This window comes from Conger conger, chromosome 1 (genome assembly GCF_963514075.1).
Source record: "Conger conger chromosome 1, fConCon1.1, whole genome shotgun sequence".
NCBI lineage: Eukaryota > Metazoa > Chordata > Actinopteri > Anguilliformes > Congridae > Conger > Conger conger.
In genome coordinates this window covers 58,786,932-58,805,342 of record NC_083760.1, presented here as the reverse complement: position 1 = coordinate 58,805,342, position 18,411 = coordinate 58,786,932, and the positions used below count along the sequence as shown (strand labels likewise).

The window sequence follows — 18,411 nt, the reverse complement described above, 5'->3', positions numbered from 1 at the left end:
TTCATATCAAAATCTGAGCCGATGGGGCTTTAAAAGCTTAGAAATCTACCTTCTAAGCAAACATCTAGGATGGATTGTTTGAAAATCTTTTTAACCGTAACATTATTCTCACAATTTGGAATTGGCAGCTGTGTTTGCAACTGTGCCACCTGTACAAGAAGCAATGCAGCTGGAGCACAGGCACCTGTCCACAAGCCAGTGACTATGGTGTGCACTGCAGGCGACAGAGAACTGAAACACAGCTTGCACAGATTGGAGGAGAGTTGTCACTGACAGCCACTGGTTTTCTGGCAGATCTGTGGAAGGATGTAATGTAGCAATAATCCAAAGAACCCTGACTGACTTAAATATACTGTACCCCTGACAGGGCAAAATATATTCAGTTCTGCTGTGGACTCCTAGTTCACCAACCAACCACTTTGTAACAGAGTTTCAGGAATTGGTTGAGTGCCCAGCATTATGAAATTGCATTCTATGAGGAAGTTATAACTACCCAACCCAAAAGTAGATGTGAAACTACTGATGAATGAACAAGATGGGGAACACTGTTCCTGTCTGTCTGTTGGTCAGAGTGGTTTGCCACCAGTCTTGAGTCACTATGGCTGTTATAATGCACTGCTGGTGACTGTGTTCTCTGTATGATTTAGGTTCTTGGCTGGTTGCTGATTGCCTCCATAATGACTGCAGCCCTGCTGTTAACGTGTGTGGCCAGGTGTCGTTCTCCAGTCAGCTACGTGCAGCTGAAGTTCTGGCAGGTGTACGCTCAGAAAGAGTCCGACTTGCTGGACAGGTATGCAGCTGAGCATGCCCAGAACCTTGCAGAAAGGAACCTGACCAGCATCTTCCTGCAGAAGCCCCCTGAGGTATTTGTCACACCTGACAGAAATGCCTGGGAAAAGGTTTCCTCCTTCTTTCACTTCAGCACAAAGAAACAGCACTATAGTGTCCTGCACAAGTATGTGGAGACTGACCTGGGCCCCACTGGTGCACGCAGACCCTCTGGCGTGTCAGAGGGGGGAGACCTCGCCATCCCGACCGTGCTCAGCTTTGTGGACGACGGGAGGGCGATCCTGTGAGAGGGAAACATGAAGCACCCACAAATCCAAATAAGCAGAGCTACTGTGTGCTATCACTGATTCCGCTGATGTGAACAAATCGGAGTGTTCTGTGATCTGAAGGCACAGGCTCAGTTGGTTTACACGTGGATGTGGTTGACAACACATGGTAGCTCCACCAATTATGTAAGGAATCAAATACTGGTCAAATTTGATTCTTTGTGGAGTACATTTCATCACAAGCTTCTGTATTTCCATCATCATCATCATCGCTCTGTTTTTGCATTTATCTTTAGTTACATTAGTCCATTGAGTAGAGCACTAATGCTGGAGGTACTCTGCCTTTTGCAGCTCCTGAAACCACTTAGTCTAGTTTCTCTTTAGTAAACCCAAACAAGATTAGACACATGGACTTTGGGAAGCAGATCCCTCTTATCCAGTAATAAGGAGTAATGTACTCTTGAGATGATTCTTAATGAGGTTTCTGTGCTTTGGCAAGTTAGTCTACTGATTTATTCATCCATGGCGGTGCCTCTACCGTCTGTGTTCAGTTCCTGTGTTTCAGCTTATTTCCCATATGCCTCTTTTCTCTGGCCGTAGCATTACATTTTTAATGAACTGATGAATATAGAATACCTATAGTGCAGCAGTTCTCCTTTGGAAATGGATTTGTGTGACATTTACTCTGCAAACTTTTTGTCTTTCATTCTTTTAGTTTCACATTTGAAAGTTTATACAAAGATGATATGGAAAATATTAACAAACAAAATGTGGAAATGGTCACTTTCTTTATTTTACTTCCTTTTGTATCTGTTTTCCTGTTCAAGAGACCCAAACACAGACCAGGGGATATTCAGAAAATGTTGTTTATTTCAGTCCGAGATTCAAAGCCAGGTAATACAGTAAACACAGTGCCACATCGAGATGCAAGAGGGGAGTCACAAAAACAGTCCAAAGGTCAAATATCCAAGAGATCAGAAAGGCAGAAGTACAAAGGAGTAGGCATAAACAAAAACAAAAAAATCACAGCAAACAAAACAGAAGGGAATAGGAAAACTCGAAGTCAGGTAAAGGGTGTCTCGGTAATCTCAAGTATAACAGGCTTACTAGTAATCAGCACTGAAATATTGATCAACGATCTGACAATATGTACTACTGAGACTGGGGTTTGGGAGTGAGGATGATCTAACAAATAATCATCAGGTGAGAAACAGGGACGGGTAATAATACAATAACGAGGGGGGAACAAAAACGTGGACTGGATTCACGTAGACACACGTAATACAAACGGTTCCAGACTAGGGAGTAGACAATTGCACAGAGTTAAGGAACATAGTGATAGGGGAGAGCAGGTGCGAACACTTCGCTGAATCAAGGCAAGCAATTCGAGATAGAACAGAGAGGTGGAGTTATAGAGCAGTATTGAAATAGAGGTAGAGTTAGTTTGTTAGTTAACGTGATTAAATTACAGTGACCTAAGACTAGTGACTGTTAGTAAGTTAACTATGTAATTAGTAACTAGTGACATATGAGTAATGGAATTTTTTTTTTTTACAAGAATAAGAACAAGGAACATTACAGTATCACATTCTTTACAGCAGTAGATTCTTTGCCACTTTCATTGATGTTTAAAATGTTATTTCTCTCTTTGAATTTCTCAATTTTGTTGTTCTTAATTTCATATATAACATTTAGCAGTGTCAAATTATATTTTCATTTTAAATCAGAAAATTGATATGTTATTTTGACATTGATTCTAGGTTTATATTCAGTACGATGTGAAAATGAAATATAATATAAAGAGGCTGAAACACAGTGAAATGTTCAGTGTAGAAACAACTCTTATAGGGTACACGTGGTCCCGATTGAACTCATGTATTTTGTTAGGGTTGAATTAACATTATTTGTGAGCAAAAAAGGTAAACTCCTTTGTTTGTGACAATAAGGCCTCAGGCGGACACACATTTTCTGTTTTTACAATGGATCAGTGACGACAGCACATGTTCTCTATTTTGCATAAATTTGAGTAAGGTACTGTTTAAGATATACCAACATGTTTTAAGACTTTCCTGACAATTTCATAGGTATTTATTGTATATTGCCTGAACAAAATCTGTTTTACATTTAACTGCCACTTATGTTTAAACATACACTTTATGGTAAATGCTCTCTGCTCTCTTGCAGTCTTAAAATGATGGCATGTCAAAGCTCACAAAAAAGAAACCAGTTCCATACCATGCATATGAACAGCTGACATACAGCACGTAGACCTGAGAAGCCACATCCTGCTGGCACCGGAAAGAACCGCAGGCTCTCAGTTTCTTGTGGCATTCTCCCCATCTATCGACTGATGTGTCGCTTTTACAATTAAATAAAAAATGCCATTGAAAGTATTTGATACAATTTGAAATGCCTCCAAATTGCGTATACTTTTTTTTGCACTGCTACCACATTGTGTTCTGTGTGTATGTGGTTTTGTATGAATGTTCTCTCACAGTAAATGTGGGTCAGAGTCAGAGGAATTTGCTCATCATGTGAATCTAATCTCAGGAGAAAATACCATTGTGTGTTTACAATAGAATCAACACATAACTCATTGAGTGTGTATAAACTAATTCCAATAAATGTCTATTTGTTTGTATGAATGGTTCTAATTTTTTAACCCCATCATTACAGCAAGGAAAAGAATAAGAAACAAATATTTTCTAATGGGAATTGATTGAGAATTTGGGGTTTTTATATTTTATACTGTGTAATCTTCAATGCTTGAAGACATTCCAAGGCAATAAATAACATTGCATTGCAAAAAGGACATGTAATGATCACATATAGGGCCATTGTATGGTTGTGTCAACTGTCAATGTATTTTCATTGCTGAGCCGTCAAATATTTCAGACTAAGTGCTAAACCGGATTTACAGGATTTGAGCGAGATGAGTCATGCCTTGTGTCTTCCTATGAGAGAGAGAGGGGAAGAGAAAAACACAGGGAGTGGGAGGGAGTAAGAGAGAGAGAGAGAGAGAGAATAGAAGAAAAGGGAGGGGAAGAAGGGAGGGGTGGGAGAAAAATCGTCAAAACAACTGGAAAACTCTTGCGTTCGCTCCAGTCCAGGAAGCACAGAAGAGGAGAAAGTAAATGATTCTGTCTCATCCCCCCCCAGTTTGATCAGAATCCGTTTGGCGTTGCGAGCACACACACGCTTTTAACATGGACGCCTTCAACACCGTGCTGCGGTTCTTATTGAACCAAAAGGCCACTATCGGCTACAGCTTCATGGCGATCTTGACCATTGGCGGCGAGCGGATCTTCTCCGTGGTCTCCTTCGAGTGCCCATGCAACCGGACGCAGAACTTTTCGTACGGGATCACCTTCCTGCTGGGTCCGGCCTTGGTGCTGCTGGTGCTGGGGTTCTTCTTCAGCGCGCGCATGTGGAGGCTCTTCACCGGCTGCTGCCTGAACCCACGCAAGCTCTGCCCCCGGGGGAACTGCCTGCGCTGCACGGGCATCCTCCTGAAGGTCACCTGGGGCGCCTGCATTGCTCCCGTGATGTGGCTCTGCGTGGCTCTGCTCAACGGCACCTTCTACGAGTGCGCCGTCAGCGGGCTGGACGACAACCTGGTGGTGGACCACTTCTGTCAGAACAAGACGCTGAGGTGCCGGGCGGAGTTGGCCCGCGTCCCCTGCCAGAGGTCCAAGCTCCCCGAGGACGAGAGCAAAGAGCTCCTGCTCATGTTCCGAGCGCAGTCTCAGGTAGGGAATGCCACCTCTCTCGTACGCTCATACACAAATACACACATACACTCAGTGACCACTTCATTAGGCAGACCTGTACACCAGCTTGTTAAGGCATATATTTAATCAGCCAATTATGTGGCAGTTTTTCAGACCAAATGTCAGAATGGTTAAGAAATGTGATTTTTAAAGTGACTTTAACCGTGGAATGAGTGTTGGTGCCAGACATGGTGGTTTGAGTATCTCAGAAACTGCTGATCTCCTGGAATTCTCACGCACAACATCATTTCTGAACAAACCTCTAAGTGGATAGGCGACAGCAGCAGAAGACCAATAAGTAGAAAATATAAATAATAAATACCTAATAAAGTGCTCAGTGATTGTATAATACATTAAATACAAAAAAATAGAATAAAATGAAATAGTTATGTATACAATCAAATATATCCCCTAATCCAGTGGAAAGGAAAGTGTTGTAACCTTAATGAAACCAATAACAGGTTTTCAATGAAACAATACATTACATGTCTCCATTTTCAAAAAATGTGTTATAGGGGTTGCAGATCCTGTTAAGGATTAGCCAATAGCTTTTTTTATACCTTCAATCAACGTTCATTTTCAAATTAGCACAACTGGCCAGGCAAACCCTGGACCTGGCAATATTGCAGCCTGACAATGAAAACCCTTTAGAAAACAGCAGGTGGGCATGTCGTCTGACAATGAGACTAGCTTCACAAGAAGTGTCTCAATCTGACTCTTTTATGTTGATGCTTGCCTAGTTTTATAGTTCCTTCAAGGCTCTTCTGAAACAATGTCTGAAACAATAAATACCTAAATTGGGTGGCCTGTAGCGTAGTGGTTAAGGTACATGACTGGGACCCGCGAGGGCAGCGGTTCGATTCCCGGTGTCGCCACAATAAGATCCGCACAGCCGTTGGGCCCTTGAGCAAGGCCCTTAACCCTGCTTTGCTCCAGGAGAGGATTGTCCCCTGCTTAGTCTAATCAACTAAAAATGTCGCTCTGGATAAGAGCATCTGCCAAATGCCAATAATGTAATGTAATGTAAATTGGGGTGGGGAATGTCAGCCCCATATTAGGTACCTGATTTATTTTGAAAGAAAACACTGCACATTTTCAGCTGAATAGAGTGGTCTTTTGGTGTGTCCTCAGGTCCTGGGCTGGTGCATCATCACTGCGGCTGCGGTAGCAGGGCTGTTGGCAGCCTGCTGCAAGAACTGCCGCTCCCGGGTGAGTTACCTGCAGCTCAACTTCTGGAAGCGCTACATGGAGAAGGAGAGGGAGAACTTTGAGGTCTTTGCCTCGGATTATGCCGACAAGCTTGCAAAGCGCAACCTCAAGAGCTTTTTTGAGAACAGCAACCCAGACATATTCCCATTCCCCAACCACAAGTCCTGGGAGGCGATATCAAGCCTTTACACCTTCAGCCAGGGCGAGCAATATTACAGCACACTGCAGCGCTACGTGGAGCGCTCAGACCGAGACTACAGCCCAGAGAAGAGGCCAGTGCTGGTCTTTGAGGATGGCATGGAGATGGCCTGAAACGGCTAAGAGGGGACCTGAGGGGGGTGGGGGGGTTAGGCATGTACCTGGGTCATGTGATCTGTCTCTGTGATGACCACCAATCTGGAATGGAAATGCCAGTTTACAGTCTACAGTGACCATTTCATATCAAAGTCTGAGCTGATGGGGCTTTAAAAGCTTAGAAAGTTACCTTCTAAGCAAACAACTAGGATGGATTGTTTTAACAATTTTTTTACGCTAACATTACTCTCACAATTTGGAATTGGCAGCTGTGTTTGCAACTGTGCCACCTGTACAAGAAGCAATGCAGCTGGAGCACATGGACCTGTCCACAAGCCAGTGACTATGGTGCGCACTGCAGGCGACAGAGAACTGAAACACAGCTTGCACAGATTGGAGGAGAGTTGTCACTGACAGCCACTGGTTTTCTGGCAGATCTGTGGAAGGATGTAATGTAGCAATAATCCAAAGAACCCTGACTGACTTAAATATACTGTACCCCTGACAGGGCAAAATCTACTCAGTTCTGCTGTGGACTCCTAGTTCACCAACCAACCACTTTGTAACAGAGTTTCAATGTTGCAGAGGCAGAGGCAATATAAATGCTACTCACTTTCACCAGTCTACAGTGGCTATTGGCCGGTCCCCTTTCTGCAGCACTTCCATACATTTCTAACATGGCTAAATAAAATATCAGTGTCTAAAAATGCCATTCTAAGTAACAATTGATTTATTTTCTTATTAAATTAGCAGTATAACATTGTATCACATATTAGTTCATTAGTGGCTTGTGATACGTATTACATTACTTCTAATATGTGCAAATAACCCAGAAAAGACAAACATATATGAGGGTCATGCAGAAAACTATGATGTTATGGTCCGATTCTGTCCTAGGCTAGCCATGTTTGCAATCAGTTCTGATGCATGAACCCAGTTTACCATGGGTCACATACTCTTAATAAGTTTACATGACATAAGCCGCAGTAATATTGCTGCTGCCCTGCTCTCAGGTGAAAATACACCACAGTCAGAAGTAACCCTCATCTACACCCCCACTGAGACCAACTTTAGGAAATCTCTGCATGTACTGTACATGTTCTACAAATGTGGTATATAAATATTATCAGTCACAATTACACAGTTGAGTGTAACATAATGGTTAAATGATGTGTAATGGAATTACAAATCAACTTGGGTGACATGGCTCAGGCAGTAAGAGCAGTCGTCTGGCAGTCGGAGGGTTGCCGGTTCGATCCCCCGCCCGGGCTGTGTCGAAGTGTCCCTGAGCAAGACACCTAACCCCCAAATGCTCCTGACGAGCTAGTTGGCGCCTTGCATGGCAGCCAATCGCCATTGGTGTGTGAGTGTGTGTATGAATGGGTGAATGAGAAGCATCAATTGTACAGTGCTTTGGATAAAGGTGCTATATAAATGCCAGCCATTTACCATTTAACCTGAATTGCTCTAGGTTATATCCATTTCAATTAAATTCCAATTGGCTAAATTCCAATTAATAATTCATTAATATATCATGTAATCGAAGAGCAAGAATATAACAGGAAGCAAAATACATTGGAAATTAATTGGAATTTAGAAAAATATAGAGTTGATTTAGTGGAATTCTGGTTAGGTGGTTAATATTTAATGTCTTGGATCAAAGCTATGCAAGTCACTCTGTTTGCAGATGTCCAGAAAGCAAATAACTAATGTAATGTAACTACATATTTTCCAGTGTACCTTGAACTTCTCTTATGACACTATCGCAGCAGCCACATTACAGCCTCCTTCCATTTTAATTTATTCTGTTTGTCCTCTGGCCATTTTCAAATAAGTGGGCGACCCACCTTGTAGATTTGAATATGACAACAGGAAAATTCAAGTTTGCATGTAGGGCTGTTACAGAACAGAGCTGCCAGTGCTCTGTGCTGCCCCTTTGTGAACTTCCTGGCAGGCACACAATATTGCTTTACCACAAAATAATAGCTATACAGTACTTTTTCCATCTTACACCTGCAGGCTACACTAGTTCCTTGCTTTTAATGCAAACATCCTTGCAAACTGTAGTCCGTTGTTATTCCTCAAACTGTAATGCATTTAACCAATAGTTCAGTGTTATCATTTATGCCCCTAATACTAAAGGTTGGTACAGGCAGTGTTCTGAATATGATGAGAGTAATGGAAAGCACGTCCATATGCTGTTCATGTCAGTTCAATTAAAGAGCAGAAAGCAGTTGCCTTCCAGGTATGCTGTTAAGACTTGCCTGGCGCCTCTTGTTCTGTCTGCCTGCAGCATTCCACTGCTTTGGACAAATCTAGCAAACAAGTTCATGCAGCCAGGGGAAGAAACCAAAAGCACAGATCTATTATATTAACTAAATAGATGGTGATCTTTATATCTTAACTGTAATTAGTTTTAAACTATTGCTAATGGGGGTTTTTTGTTAGTTTTTTTGCCAAATTGACTGAATTACGTGGAAGTCAGTTGGGTATGTAACTCCCTACTAAAAGATTATTTCAATCATTTTGATGCATTCAATTCTCAGCTGGGCTACTGCTGTTGTACTCTTGAGCAAAGTGTTTAACCTAAATTATTTTAGTAAGTATACAATTGTATAAAGGAATTGTATGAAAAAATTTAATTGTTCGACTTACTCCAGCGACCTTATCTAAGCAGGGTACTGTACAGGGTTCAGTGATGGAATCCACTGCTCTTCCTCATTTACATAAATGACCTTCACAGAGACATTGAAAGTACGTTAGTTAGTTAGTTAGTTAGTTAAACTAGGAGGTTTAGCTAACAGTTTGGAATTTACAAAAGTAATCCAGGAGGATTTAAACAGAATCCAGAAGTGGGCGGAAACCTGGCAAATTAAATTCAGCATAACTAAATATAAAGTTTTACAGGTGGGAAATAAAAACATAGGGCAGGATTACTTTATGGGTAGTGAAAAATTGGAAGGTGCACAAGCTGAAAAAGCCTTGAGTATAAAGCTAAGCAAGTTATATTTACTGTATACAATACCTTTCTCAGACCACACTTAGAGTATTGTGCAGTTCTGGGGGCCGCACTATAAGAAAGAGGTGCTGGAAAAGGTCAGAGGAGGGAAACCCGATTGATTCCATGTATAAATGATAAAGTTATGAGTAAAGACTTAAGATGCTTCATCTCTTTAAGCTTATTAAAATGAGACTTAGGGGGGATTTGATTTAAGCTTTTAAATTCATTAAAGGGATTAACAAAGTGAACTACGTGCGATTATTCAGGGTGAGTTCAGTTTGCAGAACGAGGGGGCATAAATGGAAATTGTTAAAAGGATAAATTCTGCACAGATAGATAGTATTTCACATAGAGTAGTCACTGTGTGGAATAGCTTGCCAGGACATGTAGTGGAGACAGAAACACTGGGAGTTTTCAAGACCAGGCTTGATAAGGTGCTAGATATAATTTAGCTTTTCGGCAAACTAAGCAGTAGGTACATTTTAGTGGTAGATAAAGGCAAGCATTGCTGGGGTGAATTGCCTGTTCTCGCCATTATGTTATGTTATATTAAAAGTGTGTAATCTGTAATGTGAAATCTGAGTCAGTTCATCTTACTATTACTTTGTGTAAAAGTAAGATGGACCGAATACAGAAATTGTATTTGTGTTTCCTTAATGATCGTTTCTTGGAAGAAGCTGGTTGGCTGGCATGTTAAACGAGTGCGGGCCAGGTGCGGCAATAATATGTGGCTGCAGACAACATGTGGGCCAGATGTCGATGATTCATTGGCCCAGTTATATTCTGTCAATTGTGGGCCGCGCTGAACTCTATGGTAGCCGCATGCTTTTTACCGGCCCGCAGATCTGTGAAATCTGCATATGGGACTCACATATTTCTGCCTCGGCATTAGCACCTTCTATGAATTTGCATTACAATAAATAAGGCTGCTAGATTTGAGTTGTCTCTTTCAAGGCAGCTGTGTCGCCAGAATGAATCGCCACTACAGCAGATCCAGAGTTGTGTAGTAGGCTATTATTGCTAGAAGGTCACATAATAGATAATAGATACATTAAATCCATCTCAGTATAATGGTGGCATGCTGTGGTTTAATGAGCATTGCAAGTTTTAGCTCTTCAAGCTGTGCCACAATGAAGTACACAAAGTGTCACTCAACATATGCACTGTGATGAAGAGACTGATGCCAATCATCTTTCATCAACCACCTTTTACTGATTATTTTAAGCATGATTGGTGGGATTCACAGCAGTCACATTTTCACTATTTCCATGGTGCATTATTATTTCCCCGTATTAGTAGAAATTGCAGTTGTGCAATGTGAGGGCTACATTGTAGTGTATTACCTAAGTTGTTCAAACATCTGAAACACACGCAGAACAGGCCAAAAGTATTTTAGGCCACATGTGTTTTTAGGTAGAGAATGCAGTTCATATATGCACATTTATTGAATAACAAACCAGTATAAACTTTGCATGCAGTATATTTAAAATAATCTTAGACAAGACTTTCCTCAAAATAGCTTCCTTTGGCTTTAATTACAGTTACAATTATTGGAAATCTATCCAATCATTTTGGGGGGGAGGTTTTTTTTTAAACCACAGGTAGCCTTAAGCCTGTAGTAAAATAGGCACTAAAGTTGCTGGATTTATGTTAGGCTTAGATATGTGAGGCCAGGTAAATATATTGTGGCAAGAAGATTGTTCCCAGTGAGAAATTACGAAGATACTTAACATTTGCAGGTGCAGCGTTCAATAAAAAAAGACCAGAAAGAAGAAGGCTAACAGCAGATGCTTTTTCACGGATATACACCCTTTTAGACCAGCAGATTGTAGTTGACATTTCAGGTAGAAATTAGGCAGAAGCTGAAAAAAAAGTACTTCAATAAATGTGATTAAATTAACTGCATTCGTCTATACAGTATATACAGTCGTGTTAAAGTAACCTGATGAACCACTGATATTAGTAGCAGTGATATAATTTACTCGTAGATATAGTAGTGTAATAGAAAAACAACAGACCCAACTGTCATGACATGCATGCTACTTGTTCTGAGTAATTGACTAATTAATTAAAAGGGGCATGTTCAAAATAAAAGCAGTGTGGAGTTTAATTAGAGAATTCATTCATTCTGTGAAAAAACAGGTGTCATTAATTGTCCTTTATTAAGGAAGAAGGGGAGCAAATGTTTCACACATTGTTATAAAATATATTTCCTTCTGAATTGCTAAGTAAAATGGGCCATTCCACAGGTTAAACGTCATTTGATTAAAAACTTGATTGAAGAGGGGAAAACGTATAAAAACTGCAGCAGGATAGGATTCTCAGCTAAAATTATCTCAAATGCTTTAAAATGGCAACAAAAATCCGAAACACGCAGAAGAAAACTAGCCACTGTTACAACGGATCGAAGAATAGTCAGAATGGCAAAGATTCAGTCATTCATCAGCTCCAGAAGGATCAAGGATCAATCTACAATTACCTGTAAGTGCTGTTACAGTCAGAAGATGTTTGATTGTATGCTGTTTGCTGAAGAGGAAATGCCCCTGAAATGGGTGTTTCAACAAGACAAACACACGAGTAAGCGAGGAACCTCTTGGTTCCAGACAAAAAGGGTTGAGGTAATGGAGTGGCCAGTTGAATTCCCCAACCTCAACCCAATTGAAAACTTGTGGGGTGACATTAAAAATGCAGTTTCTGAAGCAAAACCCAGAAATTCACAGGAACTGTGGAATGTAGCTCATTCATTCTGGGCTGAAATACCTGTTTCTAGGTGCCAGAAGTTGTTTTACTTGATACAACACAGATGCGCAGCAGTTATGGTTATGCAACTAAATATTAGTTCAAAGTGAAGTTAAATCTTGAAACATTTCTTCAGTTTAGACAGAAGTGTTTGAGATTGAAGAGAAAAATGTTGGCACTGCCATTTTTTGAACAGATTAATATTCCTTTTCTTTGCTTCCTGTAAAAGAATGATGCAGACTTGGTGAAATTTGTTAATGCTTTGATTTGGAATTGAATGTTTCCACTACATTTGAAATATGGAACTAAAAGCTATTAAAAAATAGTTGCACTTGATTCACTTTTCTTAACGCACTGCTATTTATTTGAACACAGCTGTACACTTACTGAGCACTTTATTAGGAGTTTGCAAAGAATGGTAAAAAAAAAATCCAGTGAGCTGCAGACAGAAACGCCTTGTTAATGAGAGATTGGCCAGACTGGTCAAAGCTGACAGGAAGGTGACAGTAACGCAAATAACCGCACAGTACAACAGTGGTATGCAGCAGGGCATCTCTGAACACACCACGCATCATAACGCAACGCAAAAGTGGATAGGCTACAGCAGTAGAAGTCTAAAAAATACCTAATGAAGTGCTTAGTGAGCGTACAGTTAAAGTGAAGATATTGATTTCACCACGTAGATCTTACATATAGCGCCTTACAAATAAAGGTCTGAGTTCAACTGCACGCATACTAAAATGAAATTAAATATGAAAAATGAATAACTGAGTTCCAATCGATGGACGACGACCTGTCACGTGATCAGTTCTTCTAGACATAATAATCAATTAAAGAAAGGTATTTCATTCCGAAAATACAAATATAATATAAATATAATATATATAATATAACCGTCTTCTCTTCTTCCCTTTATATATATATTAATACTGCGATAGTACTCTTTTTATTTCGCTTTAAACTGTTTTTGTAGTGGCAAGTCCCGATTAGTTGCAAACAGAACACTCGATTTTCCCCAGGCCTCTCTTGCCACTCATCACTGACTTAACTGATGTAAGTTTTTCTGTAAATACAGTGCTAAATAATCGATGGACAATTGCGGGCGAAAATGACAGATTACGGCGAGGAGCAACGGAACGAGTTGGAAGCTATTGAGTCTATTTATCCTGACTCATTTACAGGTACGTTTAGTGAGCTTGTGTGTTCGCTACGCTAGCTAGTATGCCTTTCTGGACGCCTCATCTGCAGAATGAAAACGTGTTCTCTGTGTGTGGTTGTGTTGGCTAGTCAGGCTACGACTTCAAACACATTTTTAGCCAACACACTGGCTAACTTGGTGCTATGTTCAACAACAGAACTAAGCAAAAGACTGACTACTTTATAACATAACTCAATAATGTCAGCTGAGTTTTCTACCTAGTTGTCATTCTTGGTAACTGAGTATATGAAGGTAGTCCTCTTTAATTAGCCAGCTAACGTTAGCTTATCTGTCGCTTGGGGTATTATTAGTTAACCAGTTAACCGGCTAGCTAGGTAAGCAGTCTACACATGTCAGACTAGTTTTAATGTTACTTTCACGTAAGCTAACATGTTTGAAACTTAGTTGCAAGTTAGATATCAGATAGCAGGTAGGTTGTAGTGAAAATACCATAGCCTGCTAGCCAACTATACTAAAGTCCAATAGCGAGCCAAGTAACGTTAGCAAATGGCAAACCAAAATGTAATGTGAGGTGCGACTAAGAAAATATGCGTGAGAACGTAGATTTGATGTTGTCCAATTGAAATTGGATGAATGATGTTGATTTGCGCTTCTGTGCAACTGGCTGTATATTTGGTTTCTGTGGTGATAACCAACCGATGTTCACATTTATGCACGGGCAGTACTTTCAGAAGACCCTGTGAGCTTCACGATCACCGTAACCTCAGATGCAGGGGAAGATGATGAAAGTAAGTCCTCCTTAGACCATATAAAGAAAGCCTTAGACTCATTGTTAAATGTGCTTTGGAACTGTACCTCAATGGTGTGTGTGGTGAGTGTTCTATCACTTTTTTCCAGCGGTGGAAACGATGCTGAAATTTACGTATGTGGACAAATATCCGGATGAGCCGCCACTTTATGAGATATTCTCTCAGGAAAATCTTGACGAGGCAGATGCTGGGGACATTTTAAGTTTGCTACAGCAACAGGTCTGTTTCTCTCCCAACTGTCTGTTTGTTAATCTGTCTCTGCCCAGCCTGTACATCCATCCGTATCTGGCTTATGCTCCTGCTGTAGTAGGTCTGAATCCAACAAACTGTTTGTCCCTTTCAGATAGCCTTTGTGTCATTTATTCTGTCTGACTGGTATAGCATATCCACATGATTGCTTTTCACTCTTGTAGACTCTGTTTTCATCTAAATAACAGACGTGTAAGGTGGAACAGTCTAGTGTGTGTTCATAATGAGATGGCTGTTTTGCAGGCTGAAGAAAATCTGGGCATGGTCATGATCTTCACCCTGGTGACTGCTGTGCAGGAGAAACTAAATGAAATAGTCGACCAGATAAAGAATAGAAGAGAGGAGGAGAAAAGGAAACAAGAGGAGGAGGCAGAGGAAGCTGAGAAGGTCTCTAACAATGAGAATTTTCCCATAGTTTCCAGTTCAACATTATTTTCAACATTTAGAAACATGTTTATCGCATATATATTTGTTTCACATTGTACACGTGTAAGACATGAAGCTTTTGTACAGCACTGAATGTATGACATGTTGGCTCAGGTCACTTACAGTACATCCTTCGTGTATGTTCCTCAGGTGGCCTTCCAGGGTACTGTAGTAACAATTGAGAATTTCCTGTCTTGGAAAGCCACATTTGAGCAAGATATGGCAGAGCTGAAGAGGAAGAGACAAAAAGAGGAAGAACAGTCTGGGAAGACTAAGCTCACTGGTAAGTTCCCACTCCCTGTTGCTGAATCCTATAAAAAAGGAAGGATTGGGTGTGCAGTGCATTGCACCGACAAAACGTTTTTACATTTTGTTTGCGAGAAGAAAATAAAATTCAAGAAGGAAGAATTTCCTTCAAGGGTCCTGTCCTTATTTTTATGAATTGTTGGACACCAAAAATAAGAATATTATTTTCAAATGGTTGCTCTTTTGCTAGTTAACAGGACCATGACCTCAATTTGGCTGAAACTCAGGCATGGGAACACACCCTCGCTCAAGAAGCTCTGGTTCTTCTATAAGTGAACTCTTGGCCCTGATGGCCCAATAGGTCCTAACCCAAATTAAACACAATGTTTTCGGTAATCATAATGAGAGACTGCTGAAGCTGATTTACATTCAACACAATAAGAAATGAAACCAAGAACTGGTCTTGACAGCCATACCTGCCCAAATTACTGGGGCAGTTATGTGTAATCGGCCAACTGAATTAGCTTTAATTTAGGGCTGAATATTCTCTGTTTAAATGATCCATGTATATGTTGCAACACGATGATGGACATGGCAAGTATGTGCTTTCCCTGGAAACGGCAACTAGGTATGCGCTGAGGCATAAAATGGCTTGCTTGCATAGAAAGCTGCTACCTGACATTGTTGCTATCAGTTTGTTACTAAACAAGTGCCAAACCTAACCCTAACCCCTATGAACCTCCTGGAAATCTGAGAACATTAATGAAAATGGCGCAAACTGAAATGGGAAGAGTGCTGGGCGAGGAAATTAATTTCATGGCAGTCTGAGGAGTTGCTGTGAGTTTGGTGTGATGAGAAGTCCTTTCTGTGTTGTGTGATATGCCAGGACAATATAGAGTGGCAGATGAGCAAGTTCTAATGTGCACCAACCTTGGGTATATTATAAACCTGTTATGAATCAAAAATTTCATCTACTACGATTACTACTCAGTTTATTTTTTCCTACATTTATTTGTCAATGTGACGACTTGACTACTTCTGCAAGTGAAATAATCATTTGGAAACGTGAAAATGTCGAGGCCTGCAGAGGCCGAAATACACTCACCGAACACTTTATTAGGAACACCTGTAGACCTACTTATTTATGTTATTATTATTATTATTATTATTCAGCCAATCATGTGGCAGCAGTGCAATACATACAATCATGCAGATATGGGACTGAAGATTCAGTTATTGTTCACATCAACCATTAGAATGGGGAAAACATGTCTAATAAATAAGTCTAATAAATACATAATAAAATGCTCACTGAGTGTATATCAGCCCATTTCAGGAGGGTGTATGAGCTCAAATTGTGACCATTGTGACAAAATTACTTCTAGAAACTTGAAACTGCTTGATAGATTGCAAACTATGAGCACATCCACTCCAGCCCTTGGCTGGCTGAGTGATTTGGCACACATTAATTATCTTTTCGGTGAAATCACTGATGCAGAATTACGTAATTGGGGTATATTTGTGATACCAATTTTTTGTTTTCTTTTTCCTAGGGAAACAACTTTTTGAACGAGACCATAACCTTGACACTTCGGATATTCAGTTCTTGGATGATGGTAAGATCTTACCAGCATGCTTTCTGGAAATATACACAATTGTCATACTGTTGGAAAAAATACACTAGTCCTGTGTGTTAATGTGGGCTTCAGGCCTGCACATGTGTATATGTATGTGATTCTCTCTCTCTCTCTCCCTCCCTCTCACAGCTGTGAACAGTGTGGAGGTGGATGAGTCTCTGTTTCAGGACATGGATGATTTGGACCTGGACGAAGATGACCCAGACTTTGACCCTGTGGGTCTAGGGAGTGATGATGACTAGAGAGCGGAGTGAAAGCACTAGAGCTTGGAAGCAGTCTCCATTGGGAGGTCACATGACCGCTGGCTCCGTTCCAGATGTGAACTCTGCTGCCCATTGGCTGTCATCAGTAATGACATCACTTTATAAAACGCATTCTTACCCAATTGTTAAAATCACTGGACAACACTTCCTTTTATCTTTAGCCATATATGCATTCAATTAGCTACTAAACCAAGTATAAATTCCCTTCAAATTCTTAGTGATGTTTGAACATGCACCTGATTTGGACGGCACTCTTGGGGTGGCTCAGCTGCTGTGGACTTGTAGCCAGCAGGGGGCAGCAGTACTCTGTCCCAACCATGGGATCACTGCTTAGCGCATAGGAATAGTGTTTGCGCTAAATAAAAATGGTTGTTTCCTGAAACAAAGTGTGGTGTTGTTTAGGGGCCAAGCACCTGCAGTGCAAGGCGCTTTATTGTAATTACTGATTTTATTATGCCTTTTTGGAAATTGCAGCAAAACCGGTTGATTTTTCTGGAACTTTAGTGTTGAGTCTTGCCAAAATGGACAAGGAGCAAATTTGACCAGAGCTGGCCACATGCTGGGACTATAACCTGACAATTTAAAAAGTTTTAATACATTACTCCTGTCCCACTTGTCATAGACACAATACCAAAGTTTGTAGATCAATTTCTTCACAAAGAAGAAATAATCCTCTAGAACTATTTAGTTCTCCTGCCGAGATTTGTCTTCCCAAAGTTTATTTTGTTCAACACCAAACACATGGATAGAATGATAGACAACATTTATTTGTAAAAAATCGCACTTTGTCAATCCCGTACAATACAATCTCCAACAATACAATTTTACAGAACATGGAACTACCCATTGTGATCACTGGAATAAAAAAAAGTATTTTATTATATCTCAGCCTCATAATGGCTCCCAACTTTCATTGGCACAACTTCAGTCCTCTTCTTGACAAACACCAGTGGTATCAAAAACAATCAGGATCTAGACTAGATACTGAAAGCTTTCTTATACCTGCACTGAGGAAGCATTTCAGTACACCTGACTAAACATAGACGACTGGGAATCAAACTGTCCAATTACTTTTGGTCCCCTCAAATTAAAGATGACTGCACTTTAACATAATAATCATTGTTTCATTTCAAATCCAATATGTTGGAGTACAGTGCCAAAAGTACAGACATTGTACCGCTATTTAGGGACTGCACAGTACGTTGATCGCACCGATACTGAAGGGGAGGATGGGTAGTCATATTGTGGACGAGTGTGCACAGGATTACAGTGTTATAGTGCATATGGCCTGTATGGGGCACTTTTTGCTATATTATTTGCATCGGCTCCATAAGGCCAAATTGTACAGTAAAATGGACCGGGACCTTCAGAAAGCCTCCCTTCAAGAGTCCTGAGAAGCATGTACCCTTCTTCCCTAGATTATTAAAATAATTCATGTAAACCTGCATAAATTGTGGAAAACGTATTTGACCACACCTTTAAATCCAGTCTTTATTCTCTGAAATAAGACAAATTGAAAAGGGACCCGTGAAGGTCATGTGTATCAAATGTCCT

The 18,411-nt window shown here is 40.5% G+C and overlaps 2 protein-coding genes across 2 annotated transcripts; both read left to right on the top strand.

Moving 5' to 3' along the window:
- The first annotated feature begins 4,168 nt into the window (after nt 1-4,168).
- On the top strand, nt 4,169-7,040 carry LOC133139526 (calcium homeostasis modulator protein 5-like). Its single transcript, XM_061259101.1, has 2 exons — nt 4,169-4,804; nt 5,957-7,040. Exons 1-2 carry the CDS (start codon nt 4,262-4,264, stop codon nt 6,344-6,346), a joined length of 933 nt encoding a protein of 310 aa, XP_061115085.1. The 5' UTR covers nt 4,169-4,261; the 3' UTR covers nt 6,347-7,040.
- A 6,030-nt stretch (nt 7,041-13,070) lies between these two features.
- rwdd1 (RWD domain containing 1) lies at nt 13,071-17,243 on the top strand. Its single transcript, XM_061251016.1, has 7 exons — nt 13,071-13,249; nt 13,950-14,015; nt 14,125-14,255; nt 14,529-14,672; nt 14,862-14,994; nt 16,511-16,573; nt 16,724-17,243. Exons 1-7 carry the CDS (start codon nt 13,177-13,179, stop codon nt 16,834-16,836), a joined length of 723 nt encoding a protein of 240 aa, XP_061107000.1. The 5' UTR covers nt 13,071-13,176; the 3' UTR covers nt 16,837-17,243.
- Nucleotides 17,244-18,411: the final 1,168 nt, after the last annotated feature.